This window comes from Monocercomonoides exilis (genome assembly GCF_001643675.1).
Source record: "Monocercomonoides exilis strain PA203 chromosome Unknown scaffold19-1596985, whole genome shotgun sequence".
Classification (NCBI taxonomy): domain Eukaryota; phylum Preaxostyla; order Oxymonadida; family Polymastigidae; genus Monocercomonoides; species Monocercomonoides exilis.
The window spans coordinates 1,536,686-1,551,510 of NW_027150564.1; the positions used below are offsets into that span (position 1 = coordinate 1,536,686).

At 32.4% G+C, this 14,825-nt stretch overlaps 2 protein-coding genes across 2 annotated transcripts; both read left to right on the plus strand.

Annotated features, from left to right (window-relative positions):
* Window positions 1-2,827: 2,827 nt before the first annotated feature.
* MONOS_7223 (uncharacterized protein) lies at window positions 2,828-3,374 on the plus strand (the record flags this gene model as incomplete). The annotated part of the gene is made up of 3 exons (XM_067877537.1): window positions 2,828-2,894; window positions 3,040-3,173; window positions 3,246-3,374. 3 exons carry the CDS (start codon window positions 2,828-2,830, stop codon window positions 3,372-3,374), a joined length of 330 nt encoding a protein of 109 aa, XP_067728664.1.
* A 6,866-nt stretch (window positions 3,375-10,240) lies between these two features.
* Window positions 10,241-10,586, plus strand: MONOS_7224 (uncharacterized protein; the record flags this gene model as incomplete). The annotated part of the gene is made up of 2 exons (XM_067877538.1): window positions 10,241-10,467; window positions 10,532-10,586. The coding sequence occupies 2 exons, from the start codon at window positions 10,241-10,243 to the stop codon at window positions 10,584-10,586; spliced, it is 282 nt and encodes a 93-aa protein (XP_067728665.1).
* Between the last annotated feature and the right edge of the window lie 4,239 nt (window positions 10,587-14,825).

Consider the following 14,825-nt stretch of genomic DNA (forward strand, 5'->3'; position numbering starts at 1 on the left):
GAGTCATTTGCATGAGGAGTGTTGTTTGAAATGTTTGAAGAAATTGAAGTGAAACGGGATTGTGATGATATGAAATTTGTCGTTGATGATAGGCACAAAGAATTTGTTCTTTCATCTTCACTGTTCTTCATGCTATTTGCTGCATGCTTCTCGAACGAATTAATTCTGATATCATCGTGATGATTTTGAGACAAGAAAATATCGCGTCCAATGTTAAATAAGTCGGGGGAGAATGGATTCTGAAGATTATTGTAGCGCTGTTTATTATTACGAACGTATACAAATAAAAATGGACGAGAACCACCATTTATTTGTCTATTTATTTCAGATTGCACATTTTGTCCAACCACCGAAATATTTTCATCGTTGCATAATAACCATTCATCATTCGACAAATGAACGTTGCCCTCTTTTTCATTCAAGCACAAAGAGAAAAAATGTCCAGATTCATTATTCCCTTGAAAGAACAATACAGAAATCAAACTGAAGTTACAAGCTCCTTCAACATGACAATCACCACATTTCAATCCCTCCATTTCATTTGAAAATGACAAACAAAAAGGAACATTCAACTCGTTTTCTCTGTTGTTATTTTGAGGTTCAAGTGAAATGGCCAAAATATTTGGAAACTGAATGATATTTAAAATTGCCAAATGATTTGTATTGTGTTTGCATTTTTCGCAAAATGCATCTCTATTGTTATGATTTGATGTGCTAAATTGAAAAGATTTGTTAAATGATTTGATAATATCATCACCATTCAAACGAATAATTGGAGAGGTTTCTGAAAAACCGAATGAAAAACTGCCACAAACTGAGCACTTTTTGGGGAAATTAATCTGAACACACATTTCTTTTGAAAGGTCTGGAGTTGTTTTTGATAAATCACTGAAGATGTTCATAAATGCCTCATAGAATTCTTGCTGATTTCCTCTAAAAAAACTGTGTTCATTTTCCCATTGTTTAACAAATGATAGTGTCCATTTTGATTTGATATTTGAGTTGAAACCACATTTACTGCTCTTGAAGGTCGAAACAAGTTGAATTAAGTTGTCAAAATATGAATTCTTTGATACATTTTTAACTTCGAAGTGATCAAAATATTGATATATTGATCTGAACACTTGAATCAAAGAAGCCAAATAACAGGTATTACCAAAATTCTGTAAAGGATAACAGCTTGTGGGTGCTGAATTCTGGCCGATCGATGTGTCTTTTGATGTTTTTAGCCATTGATCACGATCATCACAATTTGACCCATATGTGCTTTTTATATCTTCGAATGATGAATGAGATAAATTTTCGTTGATGGATTCCATTTCTATGTCACTATCATAAACATCATATGAATTGTTTGAACAATCAAAGTTTGATGATCCAATGTTTAAAGCACCACCATTAAATGTTAAACCTTTGATTTGCTGATGTGATCTGCATTCGCAGTCAATCCATTGATCGATTCCTTGATGTGTGTTATTAAACGTGGGTGAATTAATATCATTTATTTCAATTTCAGGTGACCCAAAGTCCAAGTCAACAATTTGATCACTTTGAAAATAGTTTTTAAGAGGATCGATATCTTCCTCCATGCAATCATCTGAATTTAAAATTGAAAAATCATCATCTTCACAATCCATTGAGCCTTTTCCGAATTAGTTCGAAATTCAATTTGTTTCATATGAAAGAATAAAGCAAACATTCGTTTAACTGTACTGTCCGTCTCGAACCTTCCGAAGATTCAGTTGAGTTTTCTATTAGAAAATTCAAGAATTTTTCCTCGTCTGTTTTGCTGAGCTCTTGGTTTATCCATCAAAATATATAGAAAAAAATGAACAATTTTATCATAAAATGAATCCAAACTTGATTTAGAGGGTGGAAGAGAAGGTTTATTTAGATATGGAATATCAAAAATTTCAGAAGAACTGTTTTGCTTTGCATGTTTATAACTTCCGATTGTGCAGTTAAATCCAAACATAAGAAGCTGCTGATAGCTGAATTCGTGGCATAAACATTTGAGAATTGAAACTTTTGAATGAACATTGAGTTCATTATTGTAAACAGATGCCAGCCTCATAACAACATATTTGTTTTTGTCTGTTGAAAGAGATTGAAAGATTATTGTTCAAATAAAGAATACAGTAACAGAAAACGAAAAACCATTGAATATCTTCTGAATTTGAGGAAATAACTTTTTTCCTTTATTTGTATGTTGAAACATGTATTCCATCAAAATAACAGGGTCTCCGTATGACTGTTCTTCCAAAAATTTCCATGATTTGCTGCACTTTTCACTTTTCCTGGAACTTGACAATTCAGAAAACACTTTTCCTTCCATGATCATCTTCCTATATTTCGTATTCGTTGGTCTTTAAAAAAAGAATCGATCTATTCATTATTTACAAAATGCTGAATGACAGATGAAAATATAAAAGCTGATAAGTACTTTTTATGAATTTTTTGACTTTTTATTTCAGTTTTTCTAAGAAAGCTTTTATTTTTAAGTTTTTTCTTCCAATGAATTATATGAAATGTTCTGATAACTTTGAAGGCATGTGATCAATATGATAAAATTGAACATATTAGAACATGTATTTAAAAAGAAAAGCAGAAGCATTTCGGTTCGTGCAGTTCAAATAAAGATGCATATGAAGAATTGTCCACATAATAAAGATCAGAAATAACAAATCATCAAAAATACAAGAACAGAGAAAAAAATGTCATAAAAACAATTTGAATTGAGTCGTCTGTACAGCAAGGGAGGATGATTATGTTTTAATTTGTTAACTTAGCTACTGAAATCGGATTAAATTAATATTTAAAGATGAATATGTTGAAAAAAGAATCAGAGGAAAAGGAAGAGGAAAAAGAAGGAGGAGGAAAAGTTAAATTGGAAGGTTTAATCTGGACAACTTCTGTTTGAACAACATGTTGTTAATTGCGAAGAATTGGTGAGGAAGAAAACGTGAAGAAATACGAAGAAGATGGATGATGAATCATTAGGCGATATTACCTTTTTTACTTCATCTGAACTCAGTTCAGGTGAAATTGCTTTCAAATCTTCATTCGATTCTCCTCCTCCTTCTTCTCCTTCTTCTCCTTCTTCTCCTTCTTCTCCTTCTTCTCCTTCTTCTCCTTCTTCTTCTCCTTCTCCTCCTCATCTTTTCTCTCCACAGGTTTCAACTTATTCTTCAAATGACTTCAACACTTCATAAAAATCTCCGATGCGTTCTTCCACACACATTCAGAATGAAAATGGGGCAGTTGGGAAAGGGAGAGGGAAACATTGCAATGAATATGATAGAGAAGGAAGAGAAGGAGAAGGAGAAAGTGAAGGAGAGGAAGAGGAAGAGGAAGAAGAAGAATTTGATTTGTAAAGAAATGAACGGAGGATGAGTTGATTTTAGAAGAAAAAGAAGAAGAAGAAAGAGAAGAAGAAAATAGAAAGAAATTAACGAATAATTTTTGTGAATATGAAAATGTGTTGCAAAATAGAGAGAGAGAGAAAATTCTGGAGTCTACTAAGTTTTTTGTTATGTTCATTGAAGTTTTGCAATGCAAAACACACAACAACTTATGAATTTTCTTTGGTTGGCTCAAAATTTATATTTTTTCCTCTTATCTTTCTATTTATTTCCTTCCACTCCCCACCCCTTCCCTTTCTCACAATTTATTATTATTATTATTTTTTCATTAGTCTTTCTTTCTTTTATTTATTTATTTATTTATTTATTTATTTATGTTTAAACGATTTCAACGATTATTCTCATTTCACTCAACATTCATCTTTCTTCTTTGTCATCTCCATCTCTTTATCTTCCATCTTTTTCTGCTATCTTTTTATTTTCTCTCTTTCTTTATATCTAATTTCATCATGCAATTATTATGTTAAGATATTTATAATTTATTTTTTCATTTTTCATCTTTTTCCCCCTTCTTCTTCTTCTTCTTCTTCTTCTTTTTCTTTTTCTTCTTCTTCTTTAACTTCTTCTTCAACTTCTTCTCCTTCTCCTTCTCTTTCAATTTCTCTTTCTCCTTCTCCTTCTTCTCATACTAACTTCGGACAAAGATGCGAAGCTACAAAGAGAACTGCATTACCTGAGCAGCCGTCGCCTCTGCGGGAGTGGTTTGTTCTTTTTTTGCAGGAGTGAAATGAATTCAAAAATAACCAAATTTCGTTACGAGTCTCTGCATCTTTGTATTCTTCCCCTTCTTCTCTCCATCCTGCCATGTCCCTCCTCTCCGACATCTTTCTCCCTCCTTCAACAAAAAAAGAAACATTGAAAATTGATGTTTTTTTGCTTCACTTTTTCCATCCTTCAAAATCTTGAAATTAAAAAAACAGAAAATAAGAAGATAATCTCAATCGGAAAAAGAAATAAGCGTTTGCAGACTTTGGGTGCTTGTGGCTTGAATGACCACACTTTGTGCTTTTAGGCATTCGCCAAGCTCGCTTCACAGAAGAAAAAGGGGAAGAAGAAAAGACGACAACGATCGGCAGATTGAAGCAGACGAAAAGGGGATGCCGAGGAAGGAAGGGATGCTCATCTTTCTGTGCTTGAAGGAAATAGCTCTTCGGCCTGCGTGATTGGAAGGCATCAAATGCCAACGAGATTGCGGATGAGGAAGATAAACCCTGATGAAAACGAAGAGAATGAGTTGGCTGTGCTTCAACAGCGAAGAGGAGGAAGATGGATGGAAAGGTTGGCATTCATTCATCGATGCTCACGATTCCGATGACAATGCTTTTGAAATGCATTCTCTGATGCTCAAGGCGCCAAATTCAATGGATCATGTGCAAACACAGAAACTGAGCGAAACAACAACTTTGTTGAAAAACACATGATGAAAACAAACAATCAAATTCTATTTCATTGGCTGTGGTGACAAAGAAAGCAAACTTCGAATGATAATCTCCTCACTTGCTCAAAATGGCTGTCTCTTTGAAGAAAGAAATCCAAAAGCGTTTGGACTGAATGTTGTTCAATTGCCAACAAATATTCGATAATTGGATGTCTCGTAGTTGGCGTTTCTCCACTCTTTTGAAACAAAAGTGGAATCATAAATAGAATTTTGTTGCTTTCCATGTCTGACTGGCGCAGTCCGAGAAGCAGGAAAACCTTATAAATAAAACCGATATTTTTGAGTTCTCCTTTTTTTCGTTGAATTCTTGCCTTTTTTTTTGCGATTGACATATATCTTTTGATATTGCCAGCCACTTTCCTTGCCAAAAAACCGCTTCCCCTGCCTTATGCTCCCAAATGCTATATAATTTTGTGAAGATTTATCCTTCACTGAACTCCTTATTATCTTCATTCAATAAAACTTTAGTCGAATTTGTTTTCACCTCTTGCACCAAATAAAAAATTATGAAAATCATGTATCTTGCGTAACTTCATTTATTTCCCAATGTCTATATAATAATCAGCTCCGTTCTCATCATATTGCTCCACAAAGCGGAGATTGGCCATTTCAACAATAACTCACATTCCTGCACTTTGAAGAGGATACAGATAGAAATATCTTGACGATCAATAGAACAATAAAAATTGCATACATTATGTTTTTTGCGTTATTGATGAAATTGTTGTATTCCCCTTGGTCATCCAATTACCAATAATCATCAGATAGAATTCCAAAAATATTGCATCTCCACCATTTCTTGTTATCTCCACAGGAAATAATATTTCTAGCCCTACAGGTAATGTTAAATCACGGATTTCTCATTCTGTGAATGGATAATTCCGTTCTTTCAAATCTGATGATCATTGAATCCATTACAAATAAAGATTAATTATGAATCGTTATTTTATTTACAGTTGCTTTTTAAAAATGTCAGCAAAAGAAAGAATAGAATAAACACACATATTTTTCTATTGCTATTTTGTGATAAAATTTATGCAACTTTCTTCTATCCAAACATTTGTTCATTCAACGTGAATGACGAAATTTTTTGTGTTTTCCGAATGCAATCAGTTTTCGAAAATGCAGGAGATGGAAAGCTCAATAAAATTCAATGGTATCCAATTTTTTATGGAATTCAATTCTTTATGATCCGTTTCTTTTCTCATTTTTATTTTTGAAGAGTTGTTTTCTGAATAAGAGCGAAGCTTAGAAATTGAACAGAAAAAATAATCGAAGGGATAAATTTGCAAATGGAAGAAATGAATGAAAAAGAATTTGGTTCTGAAGTCCCAACAGATCTGTTCAAAAAATTGACAAAATGATCGAAAAAAAGAAACTGTCAATGGAAAATGTCATTGGGTTGTTGAAGCATATTGGATTTTGCGAAGTTCTTTTGTTCTTGTGGAGTTATGACTTTAATAATTCTTTGCTGCGCAGAAAATTTAAAAAGATGATTATTTAAGAAGAAAAGAAAAAAGATGAAAAGAATGAAAAGCTTCTGACTGATCTTTGCGAGTGCTTTGTTTTGCTCAAGTGTGGAATTTCATTGGATTTGTAATCAATTTGTGTGCCTTATCTCCTGAAAATTGCCTTGAAGAAAAAAGAAAGCGAAGAAACTCAAATGGAAGTGGAAATGGCATTGCTGGCTTTGAGCTACATCAGATTTAATGAATAAACATTATTATTTCCTTTTTCTAAAAACTTTTTTTCTTCCTTTTTTGCATAGGAAATGAAAAGAGAACTGCGTTTAAAGCAAATCAAAGAAATGATCGAACATCATCAGAAAAATCAGAATATGACAAGGCTTGTCTATCAATCAATTTGGCAATTTTTTATAGACAGATTGTACAAAGACAAAAGCTTGGAAAAAGTTATTGTGAACGAATTGCACTTTGCTAGAGAAGCAGCAAGAGAACTGGAAGAGCTAACAAAGTGCTTGAATTGGAAAAATAAATTTGAGAAAATGAGCAAAGAAGTGGCGAATGAAGAGCTAGTAATTCAGAGATGGATCAAAACACTTGAGATTTTAACCAGCAGTTGTCGATTGTGGAATGAAGAATACGTTGGACTTATCAACAGTCTTGTTCAGTTATTTCGAGCAGCAAAGGAAAACCACAGGGGAATTTGCTACGGGTGCATTTTTTCCTTGAGAAATATGGCAGAAAGGAGAGTTGTCAAAAATGAAGACTTGGTGAACATAGGAGCTTTTGGTCTTTTTTTGGAGGGGATTCAGAGGCCAACATTGGATGATAGATTGACATATCAATTTTTGGTGATTTTCATGAATATTTCAATGCTGTGGAAAAGAAAGGAGAAAGATGAAATTGGAGAAGTGAAAAGAAAAACGAGCATGAGGAAAGTGTTTGAAAAGATGGAAGAAGAAGGACACAAGAATATTGTCACATGCTTTCAAGAAATATTTGATTTTTTCACAGAAAATTTAGTGATGATAATTTTTCTTTTAACATTTCATATTATTTCGCATTCGTTTGAATCAAAAGAGCTTTTTCGAATTCTGATTTTTCGGAAATTGTTATTGTTAAGTCAGAAAAAGAAAGGAAACAAAAGAAGAAGGAGAGAGGAAGAATTTGATAACAATCAGAAAAGAGTCTTTTTTAGCAATACGTGTAACTCCGATTCATTCATTCTTCAACGCATTTTCCTTCACTTTAATTCTTATCTTCTCTTCTTCCTTTTCATTTTCCTCTTCATATTCCTCTTCCTCCACCTCATCATTTTCCTTTTCCTCATTTTCATCCTCTTTCTCTTCGTTCTTTTTTTATCTTCTTTTTCTTCTTCATCATCCTCTTCTTCTGTTTTTTCTTCTTCAGCCAAACAAAAAACGAAAGAAGAAACAAAAGAAACAGTCAAAAAAGTGAATACAAAAGAGAAGGAAAAGCAAACACAGCTTGTAATTGATGAATGCAAAGAAGAAAAATCATTCTCTTCATGTTTTTCTTCAACGTCTCCATTGACTGTCTTATATATATACATGATAATCAGTGCAAATGAAGATGAGGATGATACAGAACAAAATTGAACATATAGCAAAGATGATAAAGAAGACAAAAGCTAAACCACTTCAGAGAGAAATGCTGAAACAGGTGAATAAGGTTCCATAACGTTTCAGATAGAAAGTGACAAAGATGGCGATTCGTTGAATTGAATGTACTGAGCCTCTTTCTTCTCATTAACAAACTTCCTCTTCATGTTCCTCATTTTCACTTCTCCTCATTTTCTCTTTTTGTTTCAAAACCTTTTTTATTTTATCCTTCTCTGTGTTCGCTTGTTCTTGTTTTAATTCGCTTGATGCTTCATTTGATTTCAATTGAAGAGAAAAGGAAACTTTTAGCTCTAAAGCGGATATGATGACTTTGAAATAGTTGAATTGAATCAAAACCTCCATCTGAACAAGAGGAGTACAAGGAAGAAGAAAAAAAGAGGAAAAAAAAAGAACAGTAAAATGTTTGAAAACTCTGATCAGATAAAAGGACGTTGTTTAAGTTGAAAGTATGTTTGCAAATACAGGTTGTTGATATTGCAAAACTTATTCACATGAACACATCTTATTGAGGAGAGTGTCAATTCTGATAGCACAAGATAAATGGATTGGAGACGAACAGGCGGAATGCACAGAACCAAAAGAGAAAGAAATGATGTTGTGTCAATTTATGAAGCGTATGAATCGAAAACAGTTGCAGCAATTGACCTTCAATTCGCGATTTAAGAATAACTACAAATTTGTTAAAGCACAAATGTGTTTCATGATTCCTTTCTTCTTTTTCTTCACAATTATTGTATCATCGCCTTTTTTTCCCAATCAGATGTTTTAGTCACCATTCTTTCAATCTTCACTGGAGCTAATTTTCCGAATGGCATTATGATATCTTCTTCTTCAGTAATCTTTTAAAAGATTGATCAGGAGTTTTATTCCAACTTTCAGAGCAGTTTTTTTCCAGTGAAAATTCAGAAAACCAGTCGAAAACAGACTTGTCAAATGGAAGAAAAAATGAAGCATGCGAAAGCGATCGAAGAAGCACAGAAAAAGGCAGCAAATGCGAAGAAGAAGAGAAAAAGGTGGAAAGAAGTGGATTTTGATAACTTCATTTGGAGTTTGTTTCATAATTAGAGGTAAGCAAGAATTTTACAACAAGTTTTCAATTGTGCAGTTTTAAAGCTTTTAATTCTGTTTTATTTCGAACTTGATCATCAGATGCTTCAAAAATATCAAAAGTTCAATTGTTTCTTTTGAAATCCTAAAGCGCGTCATTCTTCGATCAGCTCCACCTCTGGATTCCTACACACACAAACCCATAAGAACAAGCAGGTTTTCTGAAGATGATGTGATGAACGAACTTTCGCAATATGGCATAGGTCTATTTTGTACCAGTTTGGAAAGACTTTTTAAAAATTTTTTATTAGCATATTATTAATTCTTATAATTATTGCAAGCAAACTGCTGATGGAAAAAGACGAAATTCTTCCATCAAAAAAATGATATTTTTTCAATTTTTTCTCAACCCATAATATTTTCCTATTGATCGCAAAGAATTAAAAATTTTATTTTTGACTTTGTAAAGTTTTTTCATTAATTTTAAAAGTGTAATTTTTATCAAAATTGTTTATGTTTATTAATTGTTTCCTAATATTGTTACAACACCATTCGTATGATGCTCTTTTCACAATATAACTTCACTAATGTTTTAATCATTTTCACAAGAATATAAATTGAAATCGCGTTATAAATATTATATAGCACTTAGATGTATTGAAGATTAGTGTGTATATGTTTAAAATAGTCGATGAATATTTTATCAAACTGCCTTTAATTTTTAATTTTTTTGATTTGACTGAATAAGAAAAGACAGTTTAACTGGAGGAAGATCTCACGTGTTTGAGTGCTCATTCATTTCGTTCCCTTCAACTATTTCGAATGGCTGATGGATGAACTGTGAAACTGTTCCAACTGCATTAAAAATGCGGAGCATTCAGTTTATTTTCGTGCTCTGCAGTATCATATGGCGGAGGAATGAGATTTGATCCAAACCAACAAACACCTCCAAGCAACAATCATTATTGTTATTTCTTCTTCTTCCATAATTGCAAATGCACAACCACTTCCACTCGCTATGGCCACGATGTGAATTTTTGTGATGGAAACAATCTTTTTTCTTCGAACAATCCGTTTTATGAATCGTACACAACGAATACAAATGAGAAGAGAGTGTGCTATTTATATAATACTTTTCAGGAAACACAATAGAAGGACTGGCTGAAGGAAGGGATGAAGGATCGGTATGTTGGGGTGAGTGGGGATGATTCGATTGAATTGTGTGGGATGAGTAAGGCAGCTCCGTGCAAGACAGTGGGGCATGCGGTGGAGTCGAGCATGGCGCAGCTGAGCTCGACAATCACAGTGCTGGGTGGAAGGCCAGTGAGCGAAGGGACAACAATCAGTGTTGGGGAAAAAAAGATTTCTGTTGTTGGGAGAGGGAAAACAGTGAGTGTGATTGGGACAAATTCTCTCTCTTTGTTAGCACAACGTAAAGATAAGTTCTTCACTAGGTGTGCTTGTGATATCTGTTGGAGTCAAAATAATTATGCTGGCTGGAATAACGGAAAATCCAAGGTCTGAAGAAGGTCATCAAATAAAATCATCCGTATTTGCGCTGGCAATGCCATAGCTGCCAATAACTGCTATTGAGGCGAAAAATCAAAATTCTGTATCAGCCCCTCGTCTCCATGCTGCACCCCTCACAATCTTCGTTTCTATTGCTCCCATCGCCTTTTCCGATGTTTGAGTTCACCTAAGCACTGGGATCTAGGAGAAAATTCTTCTGTTGCAAAATATCATCAACTGAGCCCTGCTGAGAAACAAAATGCGACATAAACACCACAGAATGTTTGACTTTAACGGCTTTATCGAGGGACAAACAAAATGGCACACCTCTATCACATCAGCAGTAAAAAGATTGAAAAAAGAAAAAAAATAGAGCAACTCACAGACACACTTGCACATCCAGCTACAGCATTTTGAAGGCGGAGAATGTTGAAGGATGAATAACAAATATTATTCACGTACGGGCACAGCCAGATTTCCTTAACAACTCAGCAGTTCATCAGCTGTTCCACCTCAAAAATCGAATTTCACACTTCAGAAGGAGCTGTGTTCCATTCCTCCTCAATGAAAAAACAATTTTTTCAAGACACTTCGTCTTTTAACAAATAATTTTTAAAAACACAATACATTCATTAAACTTTTGTAAATCACTTTTATTAAAAATCACTTCAAAAATGGTGAAATGGTGGATTTAAAGTTTTCTATTTGAGGTGCTTCTCCAAAATTCAACTTAGAACCTTTGCAAAAGCGTTTATCTGTCAATGAAGTTTAAAAAGGGATTTTCTCAATGTGTTTCTCCTGTGTTTTTCGTTTTGTCTTCAGACGCCACGCTGAAACCTGGAAAAAAATAAGACAGTATGACCAAAGAATAAAAAAAATGTATAAATGAATTGTTATTGAAGATTTGAAAAAAGATAACTACAAAGTTATTTTAATACAAAAAAATCAAGATGACAGAATTTGAATATAATGAAATCATTGTCTCAGAAGTTTTAACTGGCCAATGATGTTACCACGTCTCTTTTCTGTATTCTGTATATCAAATGCCTCTTTGTCCTTGCATTTTTCTTTCCTCCTCTTCATCTTCCTTCTTCTCTTCTCTTTCAGTTACACTCTATTGTTTCCAAATTCTCTTTCTCCATCTCCATTTCCTTTCTTAAATTTCCAAAAGCTACGTCCTCCAGCCTATATTTCCTGTTGCGTTAGCGCCTTCATCCACCACCACTCCATGGAGAGAATATTTATCCAATATCTTCTCAACTTTTCTGCTTGTTTCGAAAGATCTCATCCTGGCCTCAGGTTTGCTTCCAACAGCCCCCAATTTGTCCTTCCATCTTTTATCTCTTATCTTCAATTTTCTATTTCCAACATCTCAGCTCCAGAACACACACAGCTTTTCATCTATGTCCAATTTCAAAACAAAGATCAAGTGTTCTGGACATATTTATCTTCACGCATTGGTTCTTCATTGTTACCAAGAATTTTTCTGCTTTATCTCGTCCATTCTTTCCTCTCGCATTTCATTTCAATAAATTCCTCTCATCCATCCTCTTCACATTCTCTCCCAAATTATCTTTTTCGCTGCTTGCTATCTCCCATCCTATTAAAATCCTTTCTTTCAAAAACAGCGTTAAGTCGATCTTTCATCGTATCTGCTGTTCAACGTGGAATATAAAAAAGATAATAAAAATCACAATTTGAATTCATTATAAAAATATATTTTTTGAAATCAACAATAGAATTACCTTTGAAAAGTGTTGTTTTCTATACAGTCAAAACCGGATATAATCACGTCGAATATAATCACATTCGCCTATAGTCACATTTTTCGATGCACCGACATTTTTTGCTAGTTTTTCATTCATTTTTCATCGCATATAATCACAGGGATAATAATATATAATCACATTTTTAATTATAATGGGTGACTTTTTCAATGAAAAATCGATTTTTTGACCAAAAATCTCAAATTTTCGCGTTTTCAAAAATGTACTCAAATTAGTTAAAATAATATGCATTATCGCAAAAAATTAATTTCGCAAGTGAAAAATGAGTTTTAATGAAGAATTTTCAAAAATGAAAAAATCGACCCAAAATTAATTAATTAATTAATTAATTTTTATTATTTTCTGTGTAAAGCAGCATCGTGTATAATCACAATCGGATATAGTCACAAAAAGTTGTGCAAAAACCGATGTGATTATATCCGGTTTAGACTGTATTGTACAAAATACAACTACAATTGTGTATGCACAATAAAAAATTTCAAACATTGAATCAGCTGAAAATTATCAAATGAAAAATAATACTTGTAAAAATTAACTTGTGAAAACAGCGATAATATAATTTCTTCTCCAATTATTGCATTGAACAGTTGCTTTGAGCTTTCAAAGTCAAAAATAAAATTTTTAATTCTTTGCGATCAATAGGAAAATATTATGGGTTGAGAAAAAATTGAAAAAATATCATTTTTTTGATGGAAGAATTTCGTCTTTTTCCATCAGCAGTTTGCTTGCAATAATTATAAGAATTAATAATATGCTAATAAAAAATTTTTAAAAAGTCTTTCCAAACTGGTACAAAATAGACCTATGCCCGCAATATTCATCCACGGCATTGGGTGATTTAAGTTTCATGATTTGTGGAGGGATAGCCAGAGGTCTGGGAAGGAGAGGGATGATTGGATTAGCAGAACTGGAGTTGTGAATCGAATGGAACATCAGCACGTTGCGCATTCAGTCCGATTGCAAATGAATACAAATCAGAATTCTCATGGAACTTGAATGAAAGGAAAATGAATGTGGAAAAAAAGAAAAAGAAAATAAAAATAAGGTTATCAATATTTATTTTACTTTCTTACTGTTATTTTCTTCTTGTTTCTTTCTTTTGTTTTGTATTGTATTGTATTGTATTGTATTGTATTGTATTGTATTGTATTGTATTGTATTGTTTTGTTTTGTTTTGTTTTGTTTTGTTTTGTTTTGTTTTGTTTTGTTTTGTTTTGTTTTGTTTTGTTTTGTTTTGTTTTGTTTTTACAAATTCAAAATTGAAGCATTCTCAAAATATTTCAGTATCAAAAATCCAGAAGATTATTGATTATTTATTATATTGTGAAATGAGAAAGTATAAAAATCACATTTTTGATCAGCTAATTTCAATGCATTTCCTTAGTCGATCATGGAATAATTAGACTGATTTTTGTGTGTGAGAAAATATTTGTTCCCAACTACTTGAAATGATTATGATTCATTGAAACTTGCTATTAATTCTTTATTTCCTTCTTTTTCCATTTGTTAGAAAAAATCCATTTTTGAAGGCTTATTTACGCTTTGCCAATTTGATTAACTTGTGTTCCTTTCAATCTCTAATTAACGTTCATAAAATATTCTAGATATTCATATGTCACATTGAAATGCTATGCTGTTTGTTTTCACTAATCCAAAACAACAAAATAAGTTCGGTTTATCAGCAAGGCATCAACTAATATGTGTTCGGTCAAGCGGACTCTTCTCATCTGTTAAATGTTGAAATAACAGATTTCTATGAAATGATTAATAACCTTATTTAATGATTAAATCATATTGTGAGTGAATCCAGAATATTCTAAATTCCATAAACGGTGAATAAGAAATACAAAACAAAAACGCTCAAAACCTTTGTTTTCTTGTTATCTCTTCATTCGTTTCATTTTCTTATTCAAATGATAGATTCATCACCTTTTTCACTTTTATCAACAACTCATACATTCTTTTTCTGCCATTCTTTCAAATTTCGAAATTTTCTCTTTCATATTCAATATTTCTCTTGAAAGATCTATTTATTGAAAAAAATAAAAATAATTCTTCTTTCTTTTCAATAAACTCTTCAGTATTCAAACACAGAAAAGCAAATGATTTGGACAAACCAATTATTGCATTTTTAACAAGAAATCCTTGCTGAATCCAAATGCTCTATGTCAATTTCGCTTTTCGCATCCTCAGCAACCACAGAAATGATGGTTTCTTTTTATCGTTCAAATGAATGACTTGAAGAAAAATATTTTCTGAAATACAATATTTAGAAAAAAATTTAATATATATCATATTTGATCAAAGCCAAAAATAAATGAAAAAAAAAATTTAAAAACATCAAAATGAATAGGAAATGAAAAGAAAATACCAAAAACAACATATTGAATTCGATTAAAATAGAAAAACATTGTTGATTTGTTGCAAAATTCAAGGACCGAAAAATTGTATGATTTCAAAAATAATGACCCATATATTCGGATAAACTTGAATAATCTCATTTTTCCGAGTTTCAT